General features: G+C 54.0%; 9 protein-coding genes across 9 annotated transcripts; 3 read left to right on the forward strand and 6 right to left on the reverse strand.

The window, feature by feature from the left end:
• Positions 1-624: 624 nt before the first annotated feature.
• A1O7_01667 (uncharacterized protein) lies at positions 625-2,814 on the reverse strand (the record flags this gene model as incomplete). Its single annotated transcript, XM_007755703.1, has 1 exon — positions 625-2,814. The coding sequence occupies one exon, from the start codon at positions 2,812-2,814 to the stop codon at positions 625-627; it is 2,190 nt and encodes a 729-aa protein (XP_007753893.1).
• A 2,511-nt stretch (positions 2,815-5,325) lies between these two features.
• Positions 5,326-6,900, forward strand: A1O7_01668 (uncharacterized protein; the record flags this gene model as incomplete). The annotated part of the gene is made up of 2 exons (XM_007755704.1): positions 5,326-5,474; positions 5,544-6,900. The coding sequence occupies 2 exons, from the start codon at positions 5,326-5,328 to the stop codon at positions 6,898-6,900; spliced, it is 1,506 nt and encodes a 501-aa protein (XP_007753894.1).
• A 392-nt stretch (positions 6,901-7,292) lies between these two features.
• Positions 7,293-9,148, reverse strand: A1O7_01669 (uncharacterized protein; the record flags this gene model as incomplete). Its single annotated transcript, XM_007755705.1, has 6 exons — positions 7,293-7,534; positions 7,624-8,064; positions 8,208-8,546; positions 8,605-8,818; positions 8,876-8,949; positions 9,046-9,148. The coding sequence occupies 6 exons, from the start codon at positions 9,146-9,148 to the stop codon at positions 7,293-7,295; spliced, it is 1,413 nt and encodes a 470-aa protein (XP_007753895.1).
• A 1,273-nt stretch (positions 9,149-10,421) lies between these two features.
• Positions 10,422-11,938, reverse strand: A1O7_01670 (uncharacterized protein; the record flags this gene model as incomplete). Its single annotated transcript, XM_007755706.1, has 2 exons — positions 10,422-10,888; positions 10,942-11,938. 2 exons carry the CDS (start codon positions 11,936-11,938, stop codon positions 10,422-10,424), a joined length of 1,464 nt encoding a protein of 487 aa, XP_007753896.1.
• Positions 11,939-12,951: 1,013 nt separating this feature from the next.
• Positions 12,952-13,925, reverse strand: A1O7_01671 (uncharacterized protein; the record flags this gene model as incomplete). The annotated part of the gene is made up of 3 exons (XM_007755707.1): positions 12,952-13,551; positions 13,614-13,799; positions 13,866-13,925. 3 exons carry the CDS (start codon positions 13,923-13,925, stop codon positions 12,952-12,954), a joined length of 846 nt encoding a protein of 281 aa, XP_007753897.1.
• A 1,955-nt stretch (positions 13,926-15,880) lies between these two features.
• Positions 15,881-16,755, forward strand: A1O7_01672 (uncharacterized protein; the record flags this gene model as incomplete). The annotated part of the gene is made up of 3 exons (XM_007755708.1): positions 15,881-16,140; positions 16,264-16,424; positions 16,532-16,755. The coding sequence occupies 3 exons, from the start codon at positions 15,881-15,883 to the stop codon at positions 16,753-16,755; spliced, it is 645 nt and encodes a 214-aa protein (XP_007753898.1).
• A 511-nt stretch (positions 16,756-17,266) lies between these two features.
• Positions 17,267-18,197, reverse strand: A1O7_01673 (uncharacterized protein; the record flags this gene model as incomplete). Its single annotated transcript, XM_007755709.1, has 2 exons — positions 17,267-17,997; positions 18,068-18,197. The coding sequence occupies 2 exons, from the start codon at positions 18,195-18,197 to the stop codon at positions 17,267-17,269; spliced, it is 861 nt and encodes a 286-aa protein (XP_007753899.1).
• A 1,808-nt stretch (positions 18,198-20,005) lies between these two features.
• A1O7_01674 (uncharacterized protein) lies at positions 20,006-21,064 on the forward strand (the record flags this gene model as incomplete). Its single annotated transcript, XM_007755710.1, has 1 exon — positions 20,006-21,064. One exon carries the CDS (start codon positions 20,006-20,008, stop codon positions 21,062-21,064), a length of 1,059 nt encoding a protein of 352 aa, XP_007753900.1.
• Positions 21,065-21,807: 743 nt separating this feature from the next.
• Positions 21,808-22,389, reverse strand: A1O7_01675 (uncharacterized protein; the record flags this gene model as incomplete). Its single annotated transcript, XM_007755711.1, has 1 exon — positions 21,808-22,389. One exon carries the CDS (start codon positions 22,387-22,389, stop codon positions 21,808-21,810), a length of 582 nt encoding a protein of 193 aa, XP_007753901.1.
• Positions 22,390-22,599: the final 210 nt, after the last annotated feature.

Raw genomic sequence — 22,599 nt, forward strand, 5'->3', positions numbered from 1 at the left:
GGGAAAACAGCAGATGAGGGAAAACAGCAGATGAGGTTCCTCTTACGCGTTGCCAGGAAGGCTGATTCCCGCCTCGGCCGCGATTGCCTTCCAGTCTGGTTTCATGTCCGAGTTCTTCAGAACCATCATGACAAAGGCGAGCTTGTTGTCTTCGGTCGATGCCATGGCTAATGGCTGACGAACGTGAAATGTCTGTGTGATGTTGTGTGTAGAAAATGTGAATCTGTGTAATGCAGTGTGTAGAAATTGGGAGAACGAGGTGCACGAATTGCTATGTTCAAGCGGAGGAAGATGAAGGTGGTGATGAATGGAAAAGAAGGTGAAGGTGAATTCTCGAAGCCAGAAAATCGTGACTTTCGAGGTCTGGCATCTTTAATCATTTCGCTTTTTTCCTGCTTCACCCTGATGTGCGTCGCAAATGTGACCAGCACCGGCTCAAAGCATGCTGAACTCCTCTGTTTTATGCAAGAGACAATCATTGTTGGTACAGCCCAGCGCCAATTATGAAGTATGCAAAATCAATGATGAGTAACCAACCAGAACAACATGAAATGACGGCACATATCGTTCATCGCCAGAATTCGGGACTGCTCACCGCCATCCGAGGAGCAATGCTCGCTGTCATTATTCTTTGTCCCCCCTCTCGGATTGACTGCCTGTAGGCGACTGCGACTCCGAACTTTCTGCTCCTGTTGGTTGCTTCTGTTTTGGGTCGAAAGGGACCGTCTTCTTCTCCCCTTCTCCTAAGTCAAGGACGATTTTCAGGCCATTGTCGTCATCGCGGACCCCAGTTCCCACCCTCACATCCTTGGATTGGACGTTTGGCTCCGCCGGCGCCCCTTTACTCCTTTGCCACCCCGTCGTAAAGACTTTACTACCCGAGATATCAAACTTGGGCAGCGGGTGAGCTTCGGTGTTGAATACGACCGTATCCAGTGGGAAGAAGTCGTCATCCGAGAACAAAAGGTAGAAATATTTGAGCGTTTCGGCCAACCAGAAACTCTCCATGTTGTCCCGCCGTCTTCGTTCCTTGACTGGATTCTCCATGACGGTGTCGATCGAAGTGTATGCATACACTTTCCCTGCGACCTCATCAACCACCTTGGTGTGTTCGCGAAACGCCTCAAACATTTCCCATCCCCATTGCCGGTACTTTTTATCCTTGGTGATGCGATACATGTAGAAGAGCGACTCAACCGTCTCGGGTCTCTGGAGGTTGTGTACGTCGTTTGTGTGAATGTCATAATCGGACCGCCATGGAGCATCAGGATCGTCTGAAAGATCCGCAGACTTTGGTGGTGACCAGTTTGCATCCACGTGTGCTTGCCACTGGGTAGCGGGATTGTCCACGTGGAAATAGGCGATCTCAGGCGCAAGGCCAGTCGGCGTAACTTTATACATGCCCCAACATGTTTTCATCAGTTCTGCGGCGAGTTTCAGATTTTCGTCTTGTTTGGCTGTCCATTGGTTTCCGAGTCTGGCTTTGGCTTGCTCGACAGTTTGTCCACCCGTCACGGCCAACGCAATCGTTCCAGGCATGAAGCACACCAGATGGTCCATTTTCGCGGTCAGCGGAGCATAAAGGCCATTCTGCCTTTCTGCGAGGATAGTCAGTGATGCCTGCTTGGAATAGGTGATCAAGTGTTTCTTGATCCCTTCAAGTGCCTCTTCCCACATATCCAGATAGACGGTCTCCACGCCACCAGTTTGGAGGTATTGTTTGATCAAATATTCGTAGTAGCTGTCGCCTCGAGATCCTAGACGTATGTTGTTGCCCCGAAACTCGCCAGTCGAGGGATATATATAAATTGGTAACAGACCATCTTCGCGCTTCTGAGACTCGATGACCTTGATAACCTGCTCCGCTTTTTGCCAATAGATTGCCTCGCCTGTGATCTTGGCGAGGTACTTCATCTCAAGTTGCAGAGTCGCAGCCTCGGCAGTGGAAGATGCGCCAGCATCGAGATGCGAGGTCACGCCTAGGGACGTATTGAGATTCACAGACGCGTAGGGTATGCCTGAGGGCGATTCGTAGGCGCCCATGAGACGGTCCGCAAGGTCCGTGGCCTTCTCAATGTAGAGATCTTCCCCCGGTTGGTTGGCGTCATCGTCACGTTGCGGCGCGAGGTGTGGGAACGTGGTTGACATATAGTAGGCGGACAGCAGGCCGCCGAGCATGCGGATAGTTGTTTCAAAAGTATTGACTTCGTGGTCCGCTGTATAAGAGAGGGAGGTAGATATCCACTCTCTTGCCTTTGCAACCTGCGAGGTCAGGTTCATCATCATAGCAGTATCCAATGCGTCCACAATGATCCATCCCATTCCACCCTCGACCATATTCTTCCCCTTGCGGGATAGGGGATTGTACTCATCCATACCCCAAGCGTATTTCTCGTAGCCCTCCCATGATGTGATGAACACCTCTTTCACAGCCTCCCTTTGCTCTGACCAGTCCTCGTCATGGAAGAAAGGATGGAGATGGTCCGCCGGGTCATAGTATCGCCTACTGCTCCCGGGTAACCAGCCCATCCACCAAAGCAAGAGTAACGACGCAGAGCCGATCAAGATCAGCACTCGTTTCGGCCCCAGCAGACCCCTGCCTTTGCGCCGACTTGACGGGAAATGCGGCTTATCCTTATACATTGGGAGGCCTTTGGTCTCGCCGAAGATGTCGTTGATCTTGGATGTGATGGCGCCCGGCGTTCCTGCTCTTGCATGTCCATTACCACCGTTCTTTGGCCGCCAATATGTGTCTTCGTACGCCCGCTGAGTACTGGTGAACGACGGGACATTGTTGGGAGGTTGGAATGACATGGGTGTGTGAGTCGGATTTGCCTAAAGGGTCTCATTGAGCTTGAGTATGGTGGCAGGCGAACGGCACGGACAAGAGCTTGTTCAAGGAGAGCGACAGGCCAAATAATACATTATAACAATTCAGAAAAGACCAAGAAGCAGTCTGTTGTATAGTTAGACGGGCCTTTGTTAATGGAGCTTCGCCGGAAATACAAGGCGTACGGAAGAAGTGGCCTGTTTCCCAGCGAAATCGCTTGGCCCGCCTGCGAAAGCTGATACGCAACTCTCACAACTTTCATTGCGACCTGGAACTATTCAGACAACCCTCATGCTTTTGATCCGAGAAAAAGTGCTGCGTACAAAGCCGCGAAGAGCTCGTGTTGAATGCGCCATCTACTTTGAATGAGGCGATAGCGGTACAGCTCGGCGGACACATTGTTTCTGCCCAAGCAGCAATGATGCAAAATGGAATGAACTCAAGCAGCCGCTCGGGTTCGCTATTCCTCCGTCTCGAGGCCAGTGACGGGCACAATCCCTTGTGTCCGTGTCTTGAGACTGACGCCTATCCGACAGCTGGCTGAAAAATGCCGCCACTTCGCGCCTATGTGTGTTGACTCTGCGATGGCGAGAGACTCAACACTGGCAAGATTAAGCAATCTTAAGGTCGATGCACACGCCGTGTTCGGACCCAGCGATAGCTTCATGTATTCAATCATCCGACTTCACACTTGACTGGATCATAGCATCCTCTCCGGTGGGCTGGCTTTCTTCTAACTCAGTGGCGACGCATCAGCCAGCATGTCTGTTCACCGATCTGCCAAAATCAATCAAGGCGTTCCTCCCAAGGGTTGCTCGGCCAGGGGATCTGGTTCTCTTACTGCAGGGCCTGCCTTGTGGCAAGTATGGTACCAAGCACTACAAGCGCGCCCGAAATCCTGCGTGCTACCCATCAGTACCAGTTTTCACCGGACATTCTCACCGATGCAGCTTACCTGCTGTTGGCGCCACGCTCTGCAGACCGGACACTGATTAAATTACGACCGGTCATCGGCGCATTATACACGTGGGCGACCCTCTTTAGGCCACTGGCCTCTGCACTGACATGCACAGGATCAGACTGGATGCGTCTGACAGTGCCTGCTGTGCTACTTGCGTTGTTCTCTGTCCAGTGGGTATACTGGCGCACATCACGACAGCACGGAGTAGCTGAGTTTGAGTTGAGGACTCCGCGTATGCTTAACTCCTAGAGACCACCAGGCCTGTCCGCCAATTGAAGCTTCCGTTAGAAGCGAGAGTTCACAGGATCCATGATCAGGAAGTTCGACAGGTCTTATTTACACTTCTATCCCTACTATGCAGAGATATGGTCACAGCTCGTTGTGGATCCGGGCATCACACACTTGCTATGACAGTCATGATCCTGGCCGTCAACTTCAAAGGAGCACGCCTCACCACCGCACGCTCGCCTCTCCCCCACATGGCCAAACAGTCACAGCATCAAGCTTGGGCCAGATACGGTGCCCTAAAGATGTCTTCCGGCACATCGCCATGGCAAGTCGAAGGCGAAAGATCGTCCTCTGTGGGCGCACAGCAAGTGGCAAGACTATCTCACTGCTCACTCTTTTAGGCCTGTCGGAACCATCACCAGACTCTGTCAGTATCGATAGCCTAGACCTGCGATCTGTCCCCTTGCAGATATCCAAGCCCGTGTACTCGGCACTCCACGAGATATCCTGCTCGTCCCGCATAAGAGATTTCGTTCCAATGGGGGACCTAAGCGGAAATGTACCGGTTCACTTTTGCTCTCCACCTTCCCAAGCATCGAATGTTGGCCTATTGTGGAAAAGAAAGCTGGACACCATCCTCGCTGTCCGCCGTCACAGATCAGCAGCCTTGTTACCCCATCTCTGGTGCTCCAATACCAGACAGCTCTTTTATGACTTCTGGGATCCTAATACTCTACTCCGTACTCACTCAATACGAGACGTCCAGAACTCTATAGGCGACTCGGAGCTTTGATACCCTTCACATTATTAAGATTAAGCCCTCATGGGGGGCCGCTTCGCATTTCCAGGACCCGCCATAACCCCAATCCCCGCGTTTTTCCCCAGATCACCTCGTATCGTTCCGAGGAAGACCTAAATGACTACACGCGGTTCATCAAGCAGACGGAGTTGGCGCGGACTTTGGCGGAGCACCGAGACTGTGCACATGTATCACGCTGATGAGTATTCCCATTGGCGAAGCTGCAGCGTCCCGGGTCCCGCGACCCCTCAGACGTGGCTTGCTCAAAACGAATCCTGGAGGCATGCTGGCTGCAGCGGGGGACAGCCGGACAACTATGTGGCTGCGCAAGGCTGGGACTGTCTCGTATATACGGAGACCTTCCCCTCAAACATGCGAACTTGGTACTTCACCGCCTTGATGGGCTGAAGTAGCACTTCAACAGTACATAAGTAGGTAAAGTCACCGAGCTCGCCGAACAGATTGTTGGAACCACGCAAGCACAGACGTTGACTTGGTTCTGTCAAGATGGCATTGCTCAGCTACGAAGTCACCACTCAGGTCGCCGTCGTCCTTCTCCCCCTAGTTGTCATTTACTGGCTGCTGTACCCGTGGTTCTTTTCGCCGTTGCGAAACATTCCTGGTCCCTGGTGGGCAGGCTACACCAAATGGTGGCTGTGAGTATTCAAGCCCTTCCTCACCCTGGTGTGTTCTCATGCAGGTCTTAGACGCTAACAATGAAGCAGCGTATACAAGACCTGGGCCGGAGTACGTGCAAAGACCATCCATGAGCTCCACCTGAAGTACGGACCATGGGTCCGAGTCTCGCCCAACGAGATCTCGACCTCCGATAGCAAGGCCATCACCGCCATCTACGGCGTCAACTCGGAGTTCACCAAGACCGAGTTCTACCAGTACCAACTGCGCGGCATGACCGACGCCAAACCCGAGCTCTTCACAATGGCCGACCGGAAAGCCCACGCCAAACGACGCCGGGAGCTGGCCCATTTGTTTTCCATGTCCACCATCACCGAGTATGAAGACATTATCCAGCGAAACGTTCGCGAGTGTCTGGACCTCATCTCGGCAGAAGGCAAGGAAGGCAAAGCCAGCAACCTGTACGACTGGTGGCACTACCTCTCCATGGACATTACATGCGAGCTCTGCTTCGGCATGGGCTTCGACATGCTCCACAAGGGCGCCGAAAACCCGTACATCAAAGACATGTACGGGTCGCTGACCATCGAGCCCGTGCGGTGGCACTTTGGCTGGCTGAACAAATACGCCAGCCTTGCGCCGTTCAAGTTCATCCGCGACGCCGAAGCCTGCAGTGTGCGCGGCTACCAGCGCGGCACCAAGATGGTGCGCGAATACAAGCTGAAGGAGAACAAGGGGCGCGACAAGGACCTCCTGCAGAAGATGATCGACGCGCGAGACGACACCGGCCGCCCCCTCCAGGATGAGGACCTCAACGTGCAATCGACCAGCTTCATCCTGGCCGGCTCCCACACGACCTCCTCCTCCCTGACGTGGATTGTGTGGCGCATCCTCAAAAGCCCCGAAATCCACCGCAAACTGAACGACGAGCTCGACGCAGCGTTGGGCACCACCGACCGCAAAGCTATTCCCGCGCATGCCAAACTGGATAACCTGACCTACCTGAACTGTATCATCAAGGAAGGGCTGCGCATCGACACGTCCGTCCCCGGGTCGACGCCGCGCTACGTCCCCCCCGAGGGCGCCGTCATGGGCGATTACGCGTTACCGGGCCGCACCATCGTCTCGGTCCAGGCGTACACCACGCACCGCGACCCGGATGTCTTCCCGGACCCGGACCGGTTCTGGCCCGAGCGCTGGCTCAACGAGACGGCCGAGATGCGGCACCTGTATATCCCCTTCGGCGCGGACGGGCCGAGGAAGTGCATTGGCATTCACCTGGCGTACATGGAGTTGAGGGTCATTCTTGCGGCGCTGTTCCATCGCTTTGATCTCAAGTTTGCGGGCGAGGTAAGCGATGAGAGCATGGATATGCATGAGCTGTGGCTGGCGGCGCCGGTGGCGCAGAATTTGAGCGTCATTGCGACGGAGAAGGAGAAGGCGTGAGACTCGGTTGAAGGCCTGCGATGCTCGCGCTGCCCCCGGACGTATGTGTGAAGGGGCTTTCTTTTCCCTGTGTGAAGATGGATGAACGTAGGGGCAGAGAGAAAGGTATCGGGTTGCACGGAGAGAGCGATGACTGTCATCATACGGATGCAACACCGCCCATCGACATGGACAGCGACACCGATTCCAAATGCGAAAATGGATACAGACACGAATCTATACGCATACGGATATGATTCTGGCCATGGCGAAACGGTTTACAGTACAGCACTTGTAATGATTCATCAATTGGTTGATTGGAAAATCGAAATCGTTCAAATTGTTCGGGCTCTTTGCCCGTTTGCAGCATGGTGGCGCCCGCCAGCCTGCCCAGCACGCTTCGACTTACATTTCTACAGCGTGTACCTGAAACTGGGACTCTTGTCGCCCATATCAGCGAGCTGCTCGTCCGAGTACGACTCGGCGGCCCCGCTCTGTTCCCTCTTCTTGTTGATAGTGCCGTAAGAGATACGCAGCGTGATCACAGCCCCGAGGCCCAGCACCACAAACATAATCTCCAGCCCATGCCCGAGCAGGTATTTGGGCGCATCCACGCTGCGGTAGAAGTTGCTCGCCATTGCGCCGCCCAGGTTTCCTGTGTATATCGCGTTAGTCCAAAACTCTCATCCCCCATAGCTTGGGGAAAGGGACGCATCCACTCGTGTCCAAGTGACGTAAACTCACCTAATCCGATCTGCAGCGCCATGCCCGCGGAGCGCTTGTAGCTTCCCGCCAGATTGTTCGCGATCCAAGTGACGTTCCCTGGGAAGGCAGGGTAAATGCCGCAGGTGGCGATGAAGACGCCGGCATACACCACTCCCGGGATGTCTCCCGCCGCGGAGCCCGATATGGCGACGATGAAGCCCACGAGGATGGCGCACATGGGGACGAAAATATACGGCCAGCGCGAGGCGCCCCGCTTGGTGGCCCGGTCCGAGAGGTAGCCTACGATTACGGCGAGGATGGCGGCCGTGATGTAGATTGGGATGGTTAGTAATTGGGCCGTGGTCGACGTGTAGCCCAGTTCTTTGATGATGGTCGGAAGGAACAACGATATGCCGTACAAAGGGCATACGATACCCCAGTACATTAAGAGTGAGAGGTAAAGTTGCCAATCCGTGAGGGCTATGAGGGTCAGGGTTAGTGCTGGTGGATGGAAAAATGGAGATAGGTGAAGGAGTAAGAGAAAGAAGGTAAGAGAGGGAAAGAGAAGGCAGAGTAAGAGGACTAGGAGGAGGAGCTGCTAAAAAATGTAGTAGCTAACTTACCTTTGCGGACGAATTTCCATTCAAAATGGTCGCTCTCGGCAACGATCCTCCCGCTCTTCTTGCTACCCTGGTACTTGAGTCGGTGCACGACCCAGGCCTTCTCCTCCGGGCTCAAGAAGGAGGCAGTGTCGGGGAAATCGTAGAGGAGGAAGAACGCGGCAAAGGCGACGGCGACGGTCAAAAGACCCTCGAGGATGAAGATCCAGCGCCAGCCCTCTTGTCCGGCGACTCCGTCCATTTTCGCAATGGCGTAGGCGAGAAGACCGGAGAAAGCGCCTGCTACGCTTGCCGCGCTGAAGAAGAGACTCTGGCGGAACGCGAGTTCTTCGGTGCAATACCCTAGTTGGAAGACAGGGTGTTAGTGTTGGAGTGTGTCGAGAAGTGGAAAACCACTTACACATTGTCAGGTAGTAGGCAACACCGGGGTACAGGCCGGCCTCGGTTACACCAAGGAAGATGCGAGCAATGAGAAGGCCATGGTAGTTTTGAACCAGGCCCATCAATGTCATGACCGTGCCCCATGCGACCATGATAGCTGGGAGCCAGACGGAGGGTCTGAAGCGTTTGAGGAGCAGATTCGAGGGGATCTCGAAAGCGCAGTATGTGAAGAACTATACCGCAATAAGGATTAGTTTGCAACAAGGGTGGTGCCCAGGATGGAGACTTACAAAGACAGTGGCGCAAAGATTATACTCCGAGCCTGAAAGGTCCAAATCGGTCTGCATGCCTTGGATCTTCGCATCTGTGGTATTCTGTTAGTTTGTGTCAATTCAAAGGTCGAGGACCATCAGAGCTTGAAAGCAGCGCATCCGTATTCATTCGAGCAACGGAAACTCACTTCCAATATTTCCTCTGTCGAGGAAGGAGAGCAGATACAGGATGGCAAGCATAGGGATCAGCCGCAAATCCATCTTCCGCAGCACCTTGTTGCCATCAACCATCGAGGTGTCAACTCCTTCTCCCGTCCAATTTGGATCATGATGCTTGGATTTCTATAACAACGGAGGAATGTGTCAGCAGCGGACAGCAAGCCTGGCGGAGTCGGGGTCGGCGACAGAGGATCAGTTACACACAGCATGATCATACACGACATCCTTTTCGCCAAGAGACGTTCTCGTCCCTCGTTCTTCGGCCATGGTTGGAGACGGTGCGGTGTCCGCGAAGTCGTTTTGCTGCTCCAAGGAATGACGGGACAATGCTTGGAAGAGCGCGCACAGGTAGAGTAAGTGACGATCGAGGGAACCAGCACGCGCTATATAGGCAGGCTCATGTTTCCGGTAATTGAAAGGGTTGAGATCATGGATTTCAGCCTCTGACATGTGCCTAGATCTCCGGAAGCGAACAACCCTGCTGGTCTCCGCGTTTTCTCCGCGTGGCTGCGGAGGTGGGCCCCTCACGGCTACCCCCGTTGGGGCCTGTGGCACAGGGGTTGGGGATGCACGAGGTGCTCAGTGGCGGAGAATGGAGCCCTCAGAGCCCGGATCCAGGACGTTCGCTTCTGGTGCGCTCTAATTGGCCACGAGTTCTCCTTGCATCGTCTTCTCAACAAGATGGGTGCGATGGGATGCGCGACCGGCAAATACGATGTGGTTTCGGATCCGGATGCAACATGACGCATACTCGCCAAGTCGCTTATTGTCAGGCTATTCGTACTCGCCAGTGCTTCGAATGCTTCGCGTTGTCGGAGCTTGGCCTAGAGGATTCCACGACAGGGTCCTTCTAGGTATATGGCTGTTGGTTGCTATACAATTCCTGAAAGACCATCTGGCTCTTTGTGTGTGTGTGTGCAGCAGCCATATTCAAGCCTTTTTGCTTCCGCTCGTGACTGTACTCGGGAGTATCGGTACTGATGACATGAATGAAGTCTGCCCACAAAGAGTCGCCTCCAATTGGCGGAACCGCATTGCATCGAGTGTCGAGCAAGTGGCTCTATCCTTGTGATATACAAGGCGAGTCCGTGCCCTACGGAGTACTTGTATGTGACACTGTAGCCTGTCTGCACTCGCTATAGCGTCCGTCCGACCACCTCGCCCGAGAGGGGGCAAAATGAATATTATGTATTGCGCCGTGAGTTTTAGCTTGACTTACCACGGCGTGAGAGACAAAGTCCCACGGGATGGCATTCTCTGGATATTGAAACGTTGTGTGATCGATCGTCTAAGCGGAGAACACGGCTGAGCCGATTGTGGAGAGAGTCACCAACGCTCTTCAATATTACGGATATAGCGGCTGTCGCGGGTGTTCGGCCGCTTCAAACTCAGCGAGCGTTGTCTGCACGGACTTGGAGACTTGAGGGAGGTGGCTCAAGGTTTGCCGCAACGTGGAATGTAGGTTGGTGTACGCATCTGCGCTGATCTTCTCGGCCGCGAAGTCCCTGTCGATAGCGTGCTGCATGAGCTTCACGGCCGCGACGACGTGGTGGGGATAGGGATCAATCGCGACGAGAGGCACGGTGATGCTTGTTGCGTGCTGTGCCTGAGTCGGGGGTTCGGTGGCGTCTGGATGTCGTTGGAGCTTCAAAGTGTATTTGTTGTTCAGGCCGAAGGCGAGGCAATTCATGACCCATGTTTCGGCGTCGACTCGCTTGGCCGAGAAGAGGGATAAGAGGTCTTCTCGCAGAGTTGCTGTAGCGATGTCGGTGACCATCAGGATCGCGAGGTTATAGTGGAGCATGAGATCATCTCCGACAGCTTTAGCACAAGAAACACAAAGTGACAACAGCGGGAAGACTTACACCAGCGAAGTCGCGTCTCTTGGTTGAGGAATTGTATTCGTCTCTGGCATGCGATGAGCAGATCTCGGTACGTGATGTTGAATTGATCGACGGCATTGGACACCGAGTTGAACGCCCTCAGCACCTCTGACTCGTCGTGGCCGTCTCGCAGGGATTCTTTCAGATTCGCCGTCAGTTTCCAGACCAACAATTTCCAGGCCGCCCCAGCGGCAATGACCTGGTTGGCTCTTTCATCTGTTATTTCGACGTCGACGTGGTTCCAGTCTCGTGCCGATTCGTGAAAGATTCCGATGCAAGCCCGGACCATACGCCATGATGGTTCAGACTCAAAGCCGAAGAGGCCAGAGGAAAGCAGTGGCCTGCAATTCAAAGTCAGAGAAGCAGAGGTGTCGAAGGTGAGTGCAGCCCAGTAAGCAGTGCTTTCTGCAATGATGAAATTGGCGGTCGCTAGTGAAGCAGGACTGGCACCAACGGGGCGGTTCGAGTTCGTTAGATTGACTCGTGTCCCGTTGAACTGAAGGCTCTTTTGCCGGGCGCGGAGTGTCTGGATCTGCTGAAGGGCAGCGTGGACACAGACCTGTCCAGACACCCCTTCAAGCTCTTCCTCTTCACATACACCTACTGGTATTGGTGTCAGAGCAAACAGTAGTAAAGCAAGCATTGAGCGATAAGACGGCCTGTTGATGACCTTTAGCATGTCGGTATGCGCACGCCGCCATAGACGACAGACGATGTCGGCCAGAGGGAGCCCCGGCACTGAGCTCTGATAGATCAACGGGAGCCATCGAGCGGCGAAAGACTGGATGGCATGGTCAAGGTATTGGTCGAGCTGCGTATCCCTGTCGTTCCTGGCAGGATCTTGAGGAGCTTCGGCACCGGGCACCGTCCCTGAGCTAGCTTCCTCTTCGTCAATATGTCTGTCGAGTTGGGTGCAAGTCCGACATATGCTGATCACCTCTGCCAAGCTCTGTTCTCCAAAACTGCTATTATCAGACATGTTGACATCCAAAGCTTCATCAACGCTAGACCTACGCAAAAGGATTACTGTGTCGGCCCATCCACGAACCGAACACCGTTTCGAAAGCCGCCTCGTATATTGCATGCAGCCATTGGTACTGGACGAGGTCCGTCTCCTCTCTGGTCAAGGGTCGTGTAAAAAGATCCTGCGATAAATGGTGCGAAGAAAAGCTCCATTCAGAGCTTGTTTTCGCGTGGTCAGACGAAGCTCTTAAAGTCATGGCTTATCGTACCTTCTCGAACGATCAGGGATAATGGTATGCGAGCTTTGTCGAGTCAGAGTAGGAGACGACTCGCCGTTAACGTTAGCACTGAAGTGACTGTCTCCATTGCCAGGCGACTGCTGCGTTGGCGTCCGAAGCCGACGCCTGCGAGATTTTCTATCGACACTTTGCCGATGCGCGGACGAGCTCCCTGTGTCCGGCTTCATCCACTGTCAAGATTCAGACCCCAGTCAGAACCGTCTTTACGTTGGTATCTGTCAAGGCTGCGTCCCCACCTCGAATGTGCATGGCAAATGCCGATTGAGACACCTGGTACAGGATACCAGCTCATTGTGATCCACTCGGTTCCGGCGCGCCCTGCCAGCGTCGCACGCGACTCTCGCTCGGCGACATTCATCACAACTCGAGAATTGGATTCGGCGGGGAATTAGATCGCTTTCCGACATGCCATTTGAGACCTCGCCAACCACCGGATGAAAGGCAGGTGTACAAATGCATGATTGAGAGGGGGAGAGAGGCGGAAAGTGACAAGCATACAAAGAGTTTGCGGCTTAACGGCATCTAGACCAGAAATCGCTATAGTTGCCTCTTACATGCAGGCGCCTTTGGAAAGAGGGAGGGATACGGAGTACAGTAGGTGGGGAAAGCAGCGCGGGGATGTTTAGGCTTCACTTAGGCTCGCTGAGGGCCTCTCGGGAAAGACCGAGGCAGGCCTAATTAACAACAGCCCTGCCAATCTGAACACGCAAGCTGAGCTACGCTGACTCTGTCATGGTTTCGAATAGCTATAAAACCCTTGTCCGCTCTTAACGCCGAGTTGACCGTCTCGCACAAATCGGTGCAGATACTTCCGCGGCTCTTCAGGGATGTCTGGACGCTTTTCTGCATAATGCTCCTCAATGTTGAGTACGACATCCAGACCGACCACGTCCATTTGCTCGAAGGGACCTTTGGGTGTCTTTAGGACGTCCTTAAATATGGCGTCTATCTCGGATGGGGTCGCGACGCCTTCTGCTGCCGTGAGCAATGCTTCTCGCTTGATTGCTGCCCAGATCCTGTTGTAGATGTAGCCCATAGAATCCCTCTTCACATGGAAAGGGCTGAACCCGTGCTCCCGGCATTGCTCCATGAGGAGCGGAATAATGCCAGGATCGGTATTCGCATGCCCCATAAGCTCAATGGCTGAAGTCTCCGGTGGCCAGTATGTATGAGCGCTGAGAACTCTACGGGCGTTTGACAGACTCAAGCCCTCGATGATTTCTGTAATGCTGTGACTGCTCGAGTTCGACGCAATGATAGCATCCTTCGGTGCAAGCTCGTCAAGCTGAGCGAGGACCTGCCGCTTCAGCTCTAGTTTCTCTGGGACGCACTGCCACGACATGTGGATCAGCTATACCGGCAAACTCGACTGAGTGACCGATTTGCTCGTACCTCGACAATCAACCACGTGTCTTGGAGTGCTGCCCGCAGTGAATCGGGGGTAAAGGTCTTGATATCTCCCCATCGTGCGTCGGTTCTCTGTGAAGCATCTCTCAGGCCGTCGATATACTTTAGACTGTCGGAAAGTTGTTTCTCCTGTGCATCAATGAGATGAACAGCTCTACCCTGGCTTGACCACTGTCGCCAACATAGACCGTCAGCTCGGAGGCAGGATAGATGCCGAACGATGCAGGTGGACCTTACCATGTAGGCCAGGCGCCGGCCTTGAGTGCCAGCCCCAAGAAGGGCGGTGACCCTTCCCATCGCCATTCGTAAATCTCCAAGATGGTGCTTCGAACATGAATGATCTTACAGGAGTTTCGCCATTCATAAGGTCCGAACACGACTAACTTGGTTGTCCACCGCACGTGGGTGGCAACGATTATGTACTGTCTGGGGTCCAGGATTGCATCACCTAGGTTGGCGCCAAGTTCTCGAGTGAGTCCGGATCCGAAATCGACTCTTGCAGGGCTTTTGGCGTGCCGTCTCAACGCCTGGGCGGACCCTGCAAGAAGCGAAATATACGGAGTACGACCGGTAGGTGGCCGGCACGATGTGGCAAGCAACAGATCCATTCTCCGGGAATGTCAATAATCACGAGATCAGCTAGCACCAGATCTAGAGCTTTACCCGGGGTCCCTATTCCCACCCCCCAACAGACTACTTGTTCTTGCAGCACGAAACAGGAGACAGGAGTCCAATGGTTGGCAACACCCCCCCTAGAGAGCCTGAGGTCAACAAATCTCGAGGAACTGCAATTTGGACGTATCGGAGTAGTAGTCCGCCTGAGAACACAGGTTGACTTCGAGAAGCGCAACCACGAGAAGACGTCTCATGAGACGATCGCCCAGAAAAGCGAAGGCGCATTTCTCCCAGTCTCAAGTGGGGGAGGATCAAATGGCCACTTCCAGACTGGTCCAAGACAGGCAACCAAATGATGTGCCACCCGAAAACAAGCATACCCGCAGCGAGCCACATTCACAGTATAGCATAGCGCCGAAAGGCAAGGCTCACAGGAGCCCGCACGGCTGCTCTGGCATGCCATCGTGTTCAGCATGAGCCGCTGCGAGTAGGTCGAGCACCACGATGAAAGAAACACAGCTCCACACACCTACCTTGTACCGCGGAAAGCTGATCATCTCATCGATGGTCGCCAGGCTTTTCTTCGCTCCACCCCTCGGTACGTTCCACGCTCGTCTGAGGCTAGCATTTCTCTGGCGTAGCTACCTGGTTGTCCATGCTTTTCCCAGCACCACCGATACTGTGTTGGGGTGTCGCCTGCGAAAGAAGGTAGTCCCAAGAGGCAACTTTCATGCTGTCCTCTAACTGCCATCTCATTATCCACAAATCCATCTCTTAGCTCAGAGGCCCGCGATCAACACCTGCGTCGCGTGCGACTCATCATCACACGATCCTCGCGACTTTGCTGAGCGACAACGCCAAGCGAGCCTGCGACTCGGCTTGCCCTGGCCTGTCTGGGGAGAGACTCATGATCGCAGCATTGGGACCTCCAGAGAGACAAGACGAGAGATCGAGTGCAAGCAAAGGAAAGCTAATAATAGTTGATACAGGCGATACAATTCGATCCTTGCAAACTCTTGCCTATATTCACACGCGGTAGAGCATGGCTGCGGCAAACGCGCGTTGTTGGGTGAACCACTTCTACACAGGCGCAATCAAAACCTTCCTCGCTTCCATGCCACGATGCTTCCACGCCATCCCAGCGACCATCTCGGCGCCAACGGGAATGATACCGTCAAGAACAGTATTGCCAATCCCATCCTTTCAAAATGGGAGCAATATGGTGCGGACGCCAACGGCCATGCTTCGTGATCTCCTGCAACCGTCCATCGGTGGGGTATATATCTTTACAGTATCTAAAGGGCTATGTGTTATTCAGGTTTTCGTCGGACTTCCCATTTAACGCGACAGCCCATTTCAGAGCCCGGGTCGTCAAAGGCGGCCGCCTAGATCTCGCAAGCACAGTGACGCGCCGCTCACGTCCCGCCCTTCAGCATGAACTAGTGGGCTTCTCCGACTGACTCCCCGATATGACTACGAGGTTCTTGAAAAGGCAGGTACCTATTCGTCCTTGGTCCCCATGCATGTGGGTCTGTGTCACACACATACGGCTTCGACTCGTATATTTTGCATCAAGGTAGGAGACAACCAAAAGGATCGGATCGAGACCACAGTGCTCTCTTCGCTACAGATCGACCATGGCACTTGACAACGAACAGACCCTCACCACCATATCACGGGACGAAGACGTGCCCAGATTCGCGCAGGTCATCGGCGCGGCGTTTTCCAACGATGGGCTCAATCGATACCTCTTCCTAGGCCATGAGTCACGGCCCGACCATCCCAAACTATCGCAACACGACCTGCGAGTCCAGTTCTGGATACCAATCATCACGGACCGGTACAAAAATGGAGGTATCTTGGTGCAAACGTACGACTTTGCAGCAGTGGCACTGTGGTAAGGCTAAGAAAGAAAGAAAGAAAGAAAGGCTTGGGTGTTCCCCAACCCAGGCTCCTCCTGCCCAAGGGGCGAGGGTCGAGGCTTTAACTTTTGTTCGACCATCCCACTGAAAGACGACAGGCTCCCCCCAGGCACCAAGAAGCCTGTCCCTAGCGGCGCTGTCTCCGAAGGAGCGGCCGAGTACCGCGCGAAGTTCGACGCGATGAAGAAAAAGTACATGGGCGACCGTCCTTATTGGTATCTCAATCTCATTGGCAGATCACCCTCGAGGCACGAAAAAGGTGCGTAATTCTTGCTTGCTGCTTTGTTCGACCACCCCGACGAGCTCGTGTACTTTTCCCCACTAGGAAGTCGAAAGTGTGGCTGACTCTGTTGCGCCCTCTCGCAGGTGCCGTCCGCGGCTTGATCGAACCATTCGTGCAGAAGGCCCGCGATCAAAACGTCCCGGTCTGGCTGGAAGCCACCAATCCACACGCTAGAGACGTGTACGCTCACTTCGGGTTCCAAGTAGCCGAGGAAGTGCGGATAGGCCAAGGAGTCGTCAACGCCGAAGGATGGGCTCAGGAAGGTGGAGAAGGGGTCCTACTGTGGGGTATGCTGATAGAAGCTTGACTTGAGTGACTCGAGACTCAAGCTCTCGAGAAATGGGCCGATTCACTGCACGGTGATTGGCCAGATCGCTATCCCTCCAGCGATTGCACGATCTGAGCCCGCCTTAGTGCTAGGGGGTGGCCGTGGTTTGGGGGTAAAGGGGACCAAGGACCTTTTGGTTGCTCTGAGGAAGACTAAAGGACTCGAAGGCCACCAGGTTGGACGGAGCGTCGATTGATGTGTTTGGTATGGGCGAGATTGTACAGAGGCTGCCATGGGCTTGAAAAGAATAGCTTTGGCGGTGTAGAGTAAGATGGCAGATGCCCTCGGTTAGCAATCTGGAAGATGCAGTGTACCAGGATAAATGCCTTCTTACAGTAGATATTTGTGGTCGAATAAAGAGGAAGAGAAGCAAAAATCCTAGGACACTGATATTGCGGTTTGGCTGCAAGGTTGATAACTACTAGTATTTGGAGCAATTTAGCCTTCGCATTCTCGATCCTGTACGTCTACCCATTCTCCAGGCCTCCATTCAATGCAGGAAGGGATATACCTTCTTGAACGACTCCCGCTTCATCATATGACCCCACCACTCCCTCGTCTTAGGACCGACCTTGAAATCAGGCACCGTCTTCCGGATCAGATCCTCCAAGCTGCCAAAGTCGTCCAACTCTTTAGCGCCCGCACCGAACATAGCATGAGCCAGCCATGGCACAATGTGGAGATCCGCAAACGTCAACTTGGACCCCGCCGCATAGGGCAGAACAATGAGAGACTCCAGCTTGTCCATACCGGCTGCGAAACCGCGGTAAGCGTCCTGGCTCTGCTGGAAGAACTCCGAGTGGCCATCGGAGGAGACGTAATGGTGATAAATCGCACCATTCATGTGGCGACGCGCAGAGTAGAAGTCGCTGTCGGGGATTTCTTTGTGGTACTTCTCCAGCGTATCCTGGCGTTTGCGGAGGAAGTCGTTGAACGGACCGTTCTGCTTGGCCTGCATCTCCTCGGCGTCGCGGGCCATCAGGAGAATGATATTGGTGCTAACTTCAGGACTGTGGACGAGGTCGACGAGCTGCTTGACCGCACGAGCCGTGGCATCATCCTTGGCTGCCAGGTCCAAGCCGGATGGTCGAGAGTCGTTGAGATAAACAAGGATGTCCGCACTTTCGATGAGAGGCTGTTCAAGCGAAGCGCTCGTCAAGGAGGGGATAGTCCCGTTTCGATTGATCTGGACATAGTCGGGATGGAAATTTCCGGCACCCACTGCGCAGGGAGAACACGTGTCAGCACTGGGCGGAACACACGCTCCCTCAGGGAATGGACTGGTACCTACTCAGATCAATATTTTCAACTTCATACTCTTTTTCATTGTAGCCCTTCTCCACGAGGCCGAGCAGAGGTACACCTGCCCATTGTGAAGCAGGGGAGGAGTAGAGCTTGAAATGAGTCTCTCCTTGGTGCATCTTGTTGGAGACAGCGGCTGAAGCGCTGTATACTGGAGAACGATCGGGAGTTTTCCGTAGACCCAGCACTTACTCCGTACTTCTGAGCGAGCTCATCTCAGCGGGACCATCGAACGCTTTTATGCTGTGCCTCGCAGCCATTCCGTCATAACCGACATCCGAAGGGCGGACTGCATATATCTTGAAAATGTTACGGCCACATCGTGCTTTCTGTCTCAAGGCTGCATGTCCCTTGGCTACGCTGACTAACGCATAGCCAGTGCACGATTTCCTTGGCGTTTCTCCACCAAGCGGCCGTGGATTATGGAATCATTCTTTTGGCACGCAGTAGCGACTGCTCGGTATCGGGTCAAGTTCGTGGGAGTCCATCATCATGGCAGGTTTGATTGATCCGCTAGGGCATGGGGTATACACCAGAGGCAGCATTGCACAGTACCTTGGCATTCAGTAAGCCAAATTCGCCCGACCGGGACTGCTGACAGATGAATGGGGAACGCTAGATCACTGCGGCCTCCTCGGAGAAGGATGGACTTGTCAAAACAGATGTTGAAGGCCTCAATTCAGTCTGTTGAATCAAGGTTCGTACGAAAAGAGTAGGCGTAGACTCCCTCGCCCGAGATTGCATGATTAAACGAGACGCGGAAACCATGCTATCAGCTGTGAGAATAGTGCGATGAGGATCTGTGAGGTGCATTGTCTCAAACAACGCCCTCGACAGGACGACTCGGATCGCATGAGTTGCTTTAGCGTACCTTCGTTTGTACACCACACAGCGGGGATGCGCCCAACATCTTGAACAGAGGCATTGTGAAAGTATACGATATCGTCACTCGGGCAAATTCCATCGTCCGTGGGGAAAGGTAAGCTATCCGTCGACGTCGTGAGGGACGAGATTGTTCTATCATCGACGTTAGCTGTTCTTGGCAAATGCTGCATATTATCGTCCGCGAAGAGTCGTTCTAGGCTCTTCCACCGTGCAATATCGTCGTACCAAGAGCGGATACTATGCAGATACTATGCAGACCTCTTTACGCAGGTAAGCATTTCTTCACAGTTGAGGTTGTAGCGAAGGCGTGCCGCCGAGTTCAAATGACGGCCTGTGATATCTGTGACGATGGTCAAGACATGGGATCGTGATCGGCCTCGCATTGCTGATGCGAAGGGGGCTCATCAGTCTTTCATCCTCGTGGTGAGACAGATTGGTTTAGTAGTCAAACAAGAGGATGTTTCCCCCAGGAATGTCGGATGGGAAACACTTGGGAACGTCGTCAAGCGCAACACTTATTGCGAGGACCATCCTGTGAGGACTCGAACCGCTTGTGCAAGGCCTAAGAAAATTTGAGGGGAAAATTCCAAAAATTAAATTAAGCTGGCAACGTGGTTTGGTACATGGGCTTGGTCAAAGCTTAGCCTGATGACGTCGATCATTCGAAGGCCTCAAAGGCTTGTCAACGATTACGTTGGACCCGGATGTCGATTTGATGATGTTCCTGCATCCCGTCTTTATTCCCAGTTCGACCTGTTACCAGCTTCAGAACCGCATGTGGTGCCACAGGCCGCCCTGAAAGGGAAGCTCAAGGTGGGCGAGCATCATGACTTGTTCTCGAAAAATGTGCGGAGCTCATGACATCCCAGCTGTTCCGGTCACTTCGTCCTCACCTTTTCATCACTAACACTTCAGCTTTTCACTCCGAACAGCCTAGCCATCTACCGTGCCGTGATACTCCTACCTAACAAAAGCCCAGTCCCCGTCACCTCTGTTCGCACTGACTACTCACTTATTCACCACAGCTGGAAACGCGCCCAAAATGTGCCGCTGGTTCGCCTACGTTTCGCCTACCGAGCCCTGTCTCCTCGAAGACGTACTCATCACTCCGCAACACTCCCTGTCCAAGCAAGTTCACGATCACTACCTTCCGAAGCTCTTCTCTCATGTACCCGGGGAACAGACGACCAAGCAAGAAATCACGTTGCGAAACCGCCTGTTCAATGTCGACGGCTTCGGCATGGTCTGGTACACGCCATCCCGCTCAGGCTTCATCACCGACATCGAAGGCAGCCGCCCAGTCGTCTACAAGAACGCTCAGCCGCCGAACAACGACGCAAACTTCCACAGCATCTGCGCCGGCACCGCGACGAAGGGCCTCTTTGCGCACATCAGAGCCGCAACGGGGACCGGCGTCGCGGCCATAAACAACCACCCATTCACATTCGGGCGGCACACGATCATGCACAACGGGCTGATCAGCCACTTCGCCGACATCCGCCGGCCCATGCTCGATCTGATCGAAAAGTCGGCGTACGAGAACATCCACGGCACGACGGACTCGGAACACCTGGCGGCACTGTACATGACGAATCTGACCAAGGACGTCGGCGGCGGCGGCGGCCCCGCGAGCTGGGAACGACAATATAGCCCCGCTGAGATGCTGGACGCACTCATCACGTCCTTCCACCAGATCATCGCGCTCCAGCAGTCCACCTTGGGCCCGCAAAACGTGCAAGCCTGTTCCCTGAATGTATGCTGCACGGACGGACAACAACTTATTTCCGTGCGCCTGCGCAACCACGCGATCGAGAACCCTCCGTCATTGTACTACAGCACCAGCGCAGGCGTGACGCTGAACAGGAAATACCCGGACCATCCCGACGCCGGGGTCGATAACCCAAACCCGAGTAAGAGCGCGGCGGAGCATGGCAAACACGTGATTGTGGCAAGCGAGCCGACCACTTACAAAATTGAAGAGTGGAATGTCATTGAGAAGAACCATGCCGTGTTGGTGGACAGGGAGGGCAATTGTACCGAGCAGAAAGTGGATATACCCGAGAAGTTGCTGGCACAGGCGGCCACGGGGAACCATTTTTAGGTTCGAGACCGAGGGCTCTCTCCGAAGGGATGTGCGGGCTGGCCTAGATCCGAGAACGAAGGGCCCCCTCCGATACATGGGACGGGATGTGCGGACAGCCCTGGACCACAGTGGTACATAGGTAGTTCATAATACCAACATGGAATGCACGGACTGGCCTGGGCCGCTGCGACGAGGTCATGATAGATTCGAAAACAATGTGCTCATGACTTAATTACGCACGAGTGCTTCTGCAAGTGCCAAGCCTTGCAGTGCTCGGTCGGTCAATCTATCCACATACACATGTTCAAACCGAAACATGTTCTTCCTGCGATGTCACTTGTACCTATTGGGCGCGTCTGTGTCTATCAGGCTAAAGATCGAAGCACGCATCACAGCAATTTCTCTGCCACGGAGTCTTCGGGTAAGAACTGATCACTCAGATATGTATGCTGCAATTTGGGACTCCTGCTGCCGGAATACTCTCGGGCACCACACGACCCCAGAGTATGCTGTACACAGGATCTAGTACACAGACGTTGTTATGCAGTACACATCAAGGAGTTCAGGTTGTGCAGAAGGTACTTCATCAATGCTCCATGCTTCGTGCTCCCTGATGTCCAATATCCAATGCCTGATGCTGATGCTCAATGTCCAATGTCCAATGCCTGACACTTGATATTCAAATCACTACCCCCGCTTCGTGCTTCATGCTTCGCTCAACACTCGCCCTGCCCTCGCCTAGATACACACCATGCACCCGCTCAAGTCCTCGCGCACGCATCGCCCGCAACGATCCTAACCGGCCCCTTACACCCCACCCCATTCGGCTGCCCCGCCCCGAACCACCAAATCTGAAAGCTATTCATCGCCGCCTGTTCCGCATTCTGACAGGCATAAAAGTTGTTGACACCCTCATGGAGTAACGCGCCGTCAGCACCGAAAGAGAACCGCGTTGTGCTGACGCCCTGGGGCGCGCTGCCGTGGGGCACGCTGAAACCTACGGGCTGAGTCTCTTCGGGGATGATGTACATGTTCTGAAATCCCGTCGGGCTCTGGTGGATGGAGAGGAAGGAGACGCCGTTTGATGAGGAGTCGGTGGCGGTGAAGGCGCTGACGACCAAGGGCTCCGCGTACGATTGGTACTTGATCTGGCCTATGTAGGCGGAGGTGTTGGCGTAGGAGACGTGCGAGGTCTGCAGGTAGGTTGTGTCGAAGGCGGTGGTGTCGATGTACAGGCCGATGAGGTCTGCGCCACTTTGACGGGGTTGGAGGGCCTTTGGGGCTGCGCTGGCACCGAGGGCGAAGAGGGAGACAACGGCCGCGAAGAGCGAGGAGGCGACCATTGTCAGCGCTGTGTGAGATAGCAGGATATATACTCCGTGAGGCGGCTTGACTCGGATTTGTTGTGACTTGCGTTAAGCAGTGGGAGATAGGTCCTTAGGAGGGCAGGCTCAAGTTCCAACGTCAGTCAGTGTGCAAGATTGGTGAGCTTGCTAAGTGAGAAACGAGAGATATCAACACAAGGCAAGTGGGTGAGTGAGTGAGCACTCAGA

Source organism: Cladophialophora yegresii, assembly GCF_000585515.1.
Source record: "Cladophialophora yegresii CBS 114405 chromosome Unknown aczIN-supercont1.1, whole genome shotgun sequence".
Classification (NCBI taxonomy): domain Eukaryota; kingdom Fungi; phylum Ascomycota; class Eurotiomycetes; order Chaetothyriales; family Herpotrichiellaceae; genus Cladophialophora; species Cladophialophora yegresii.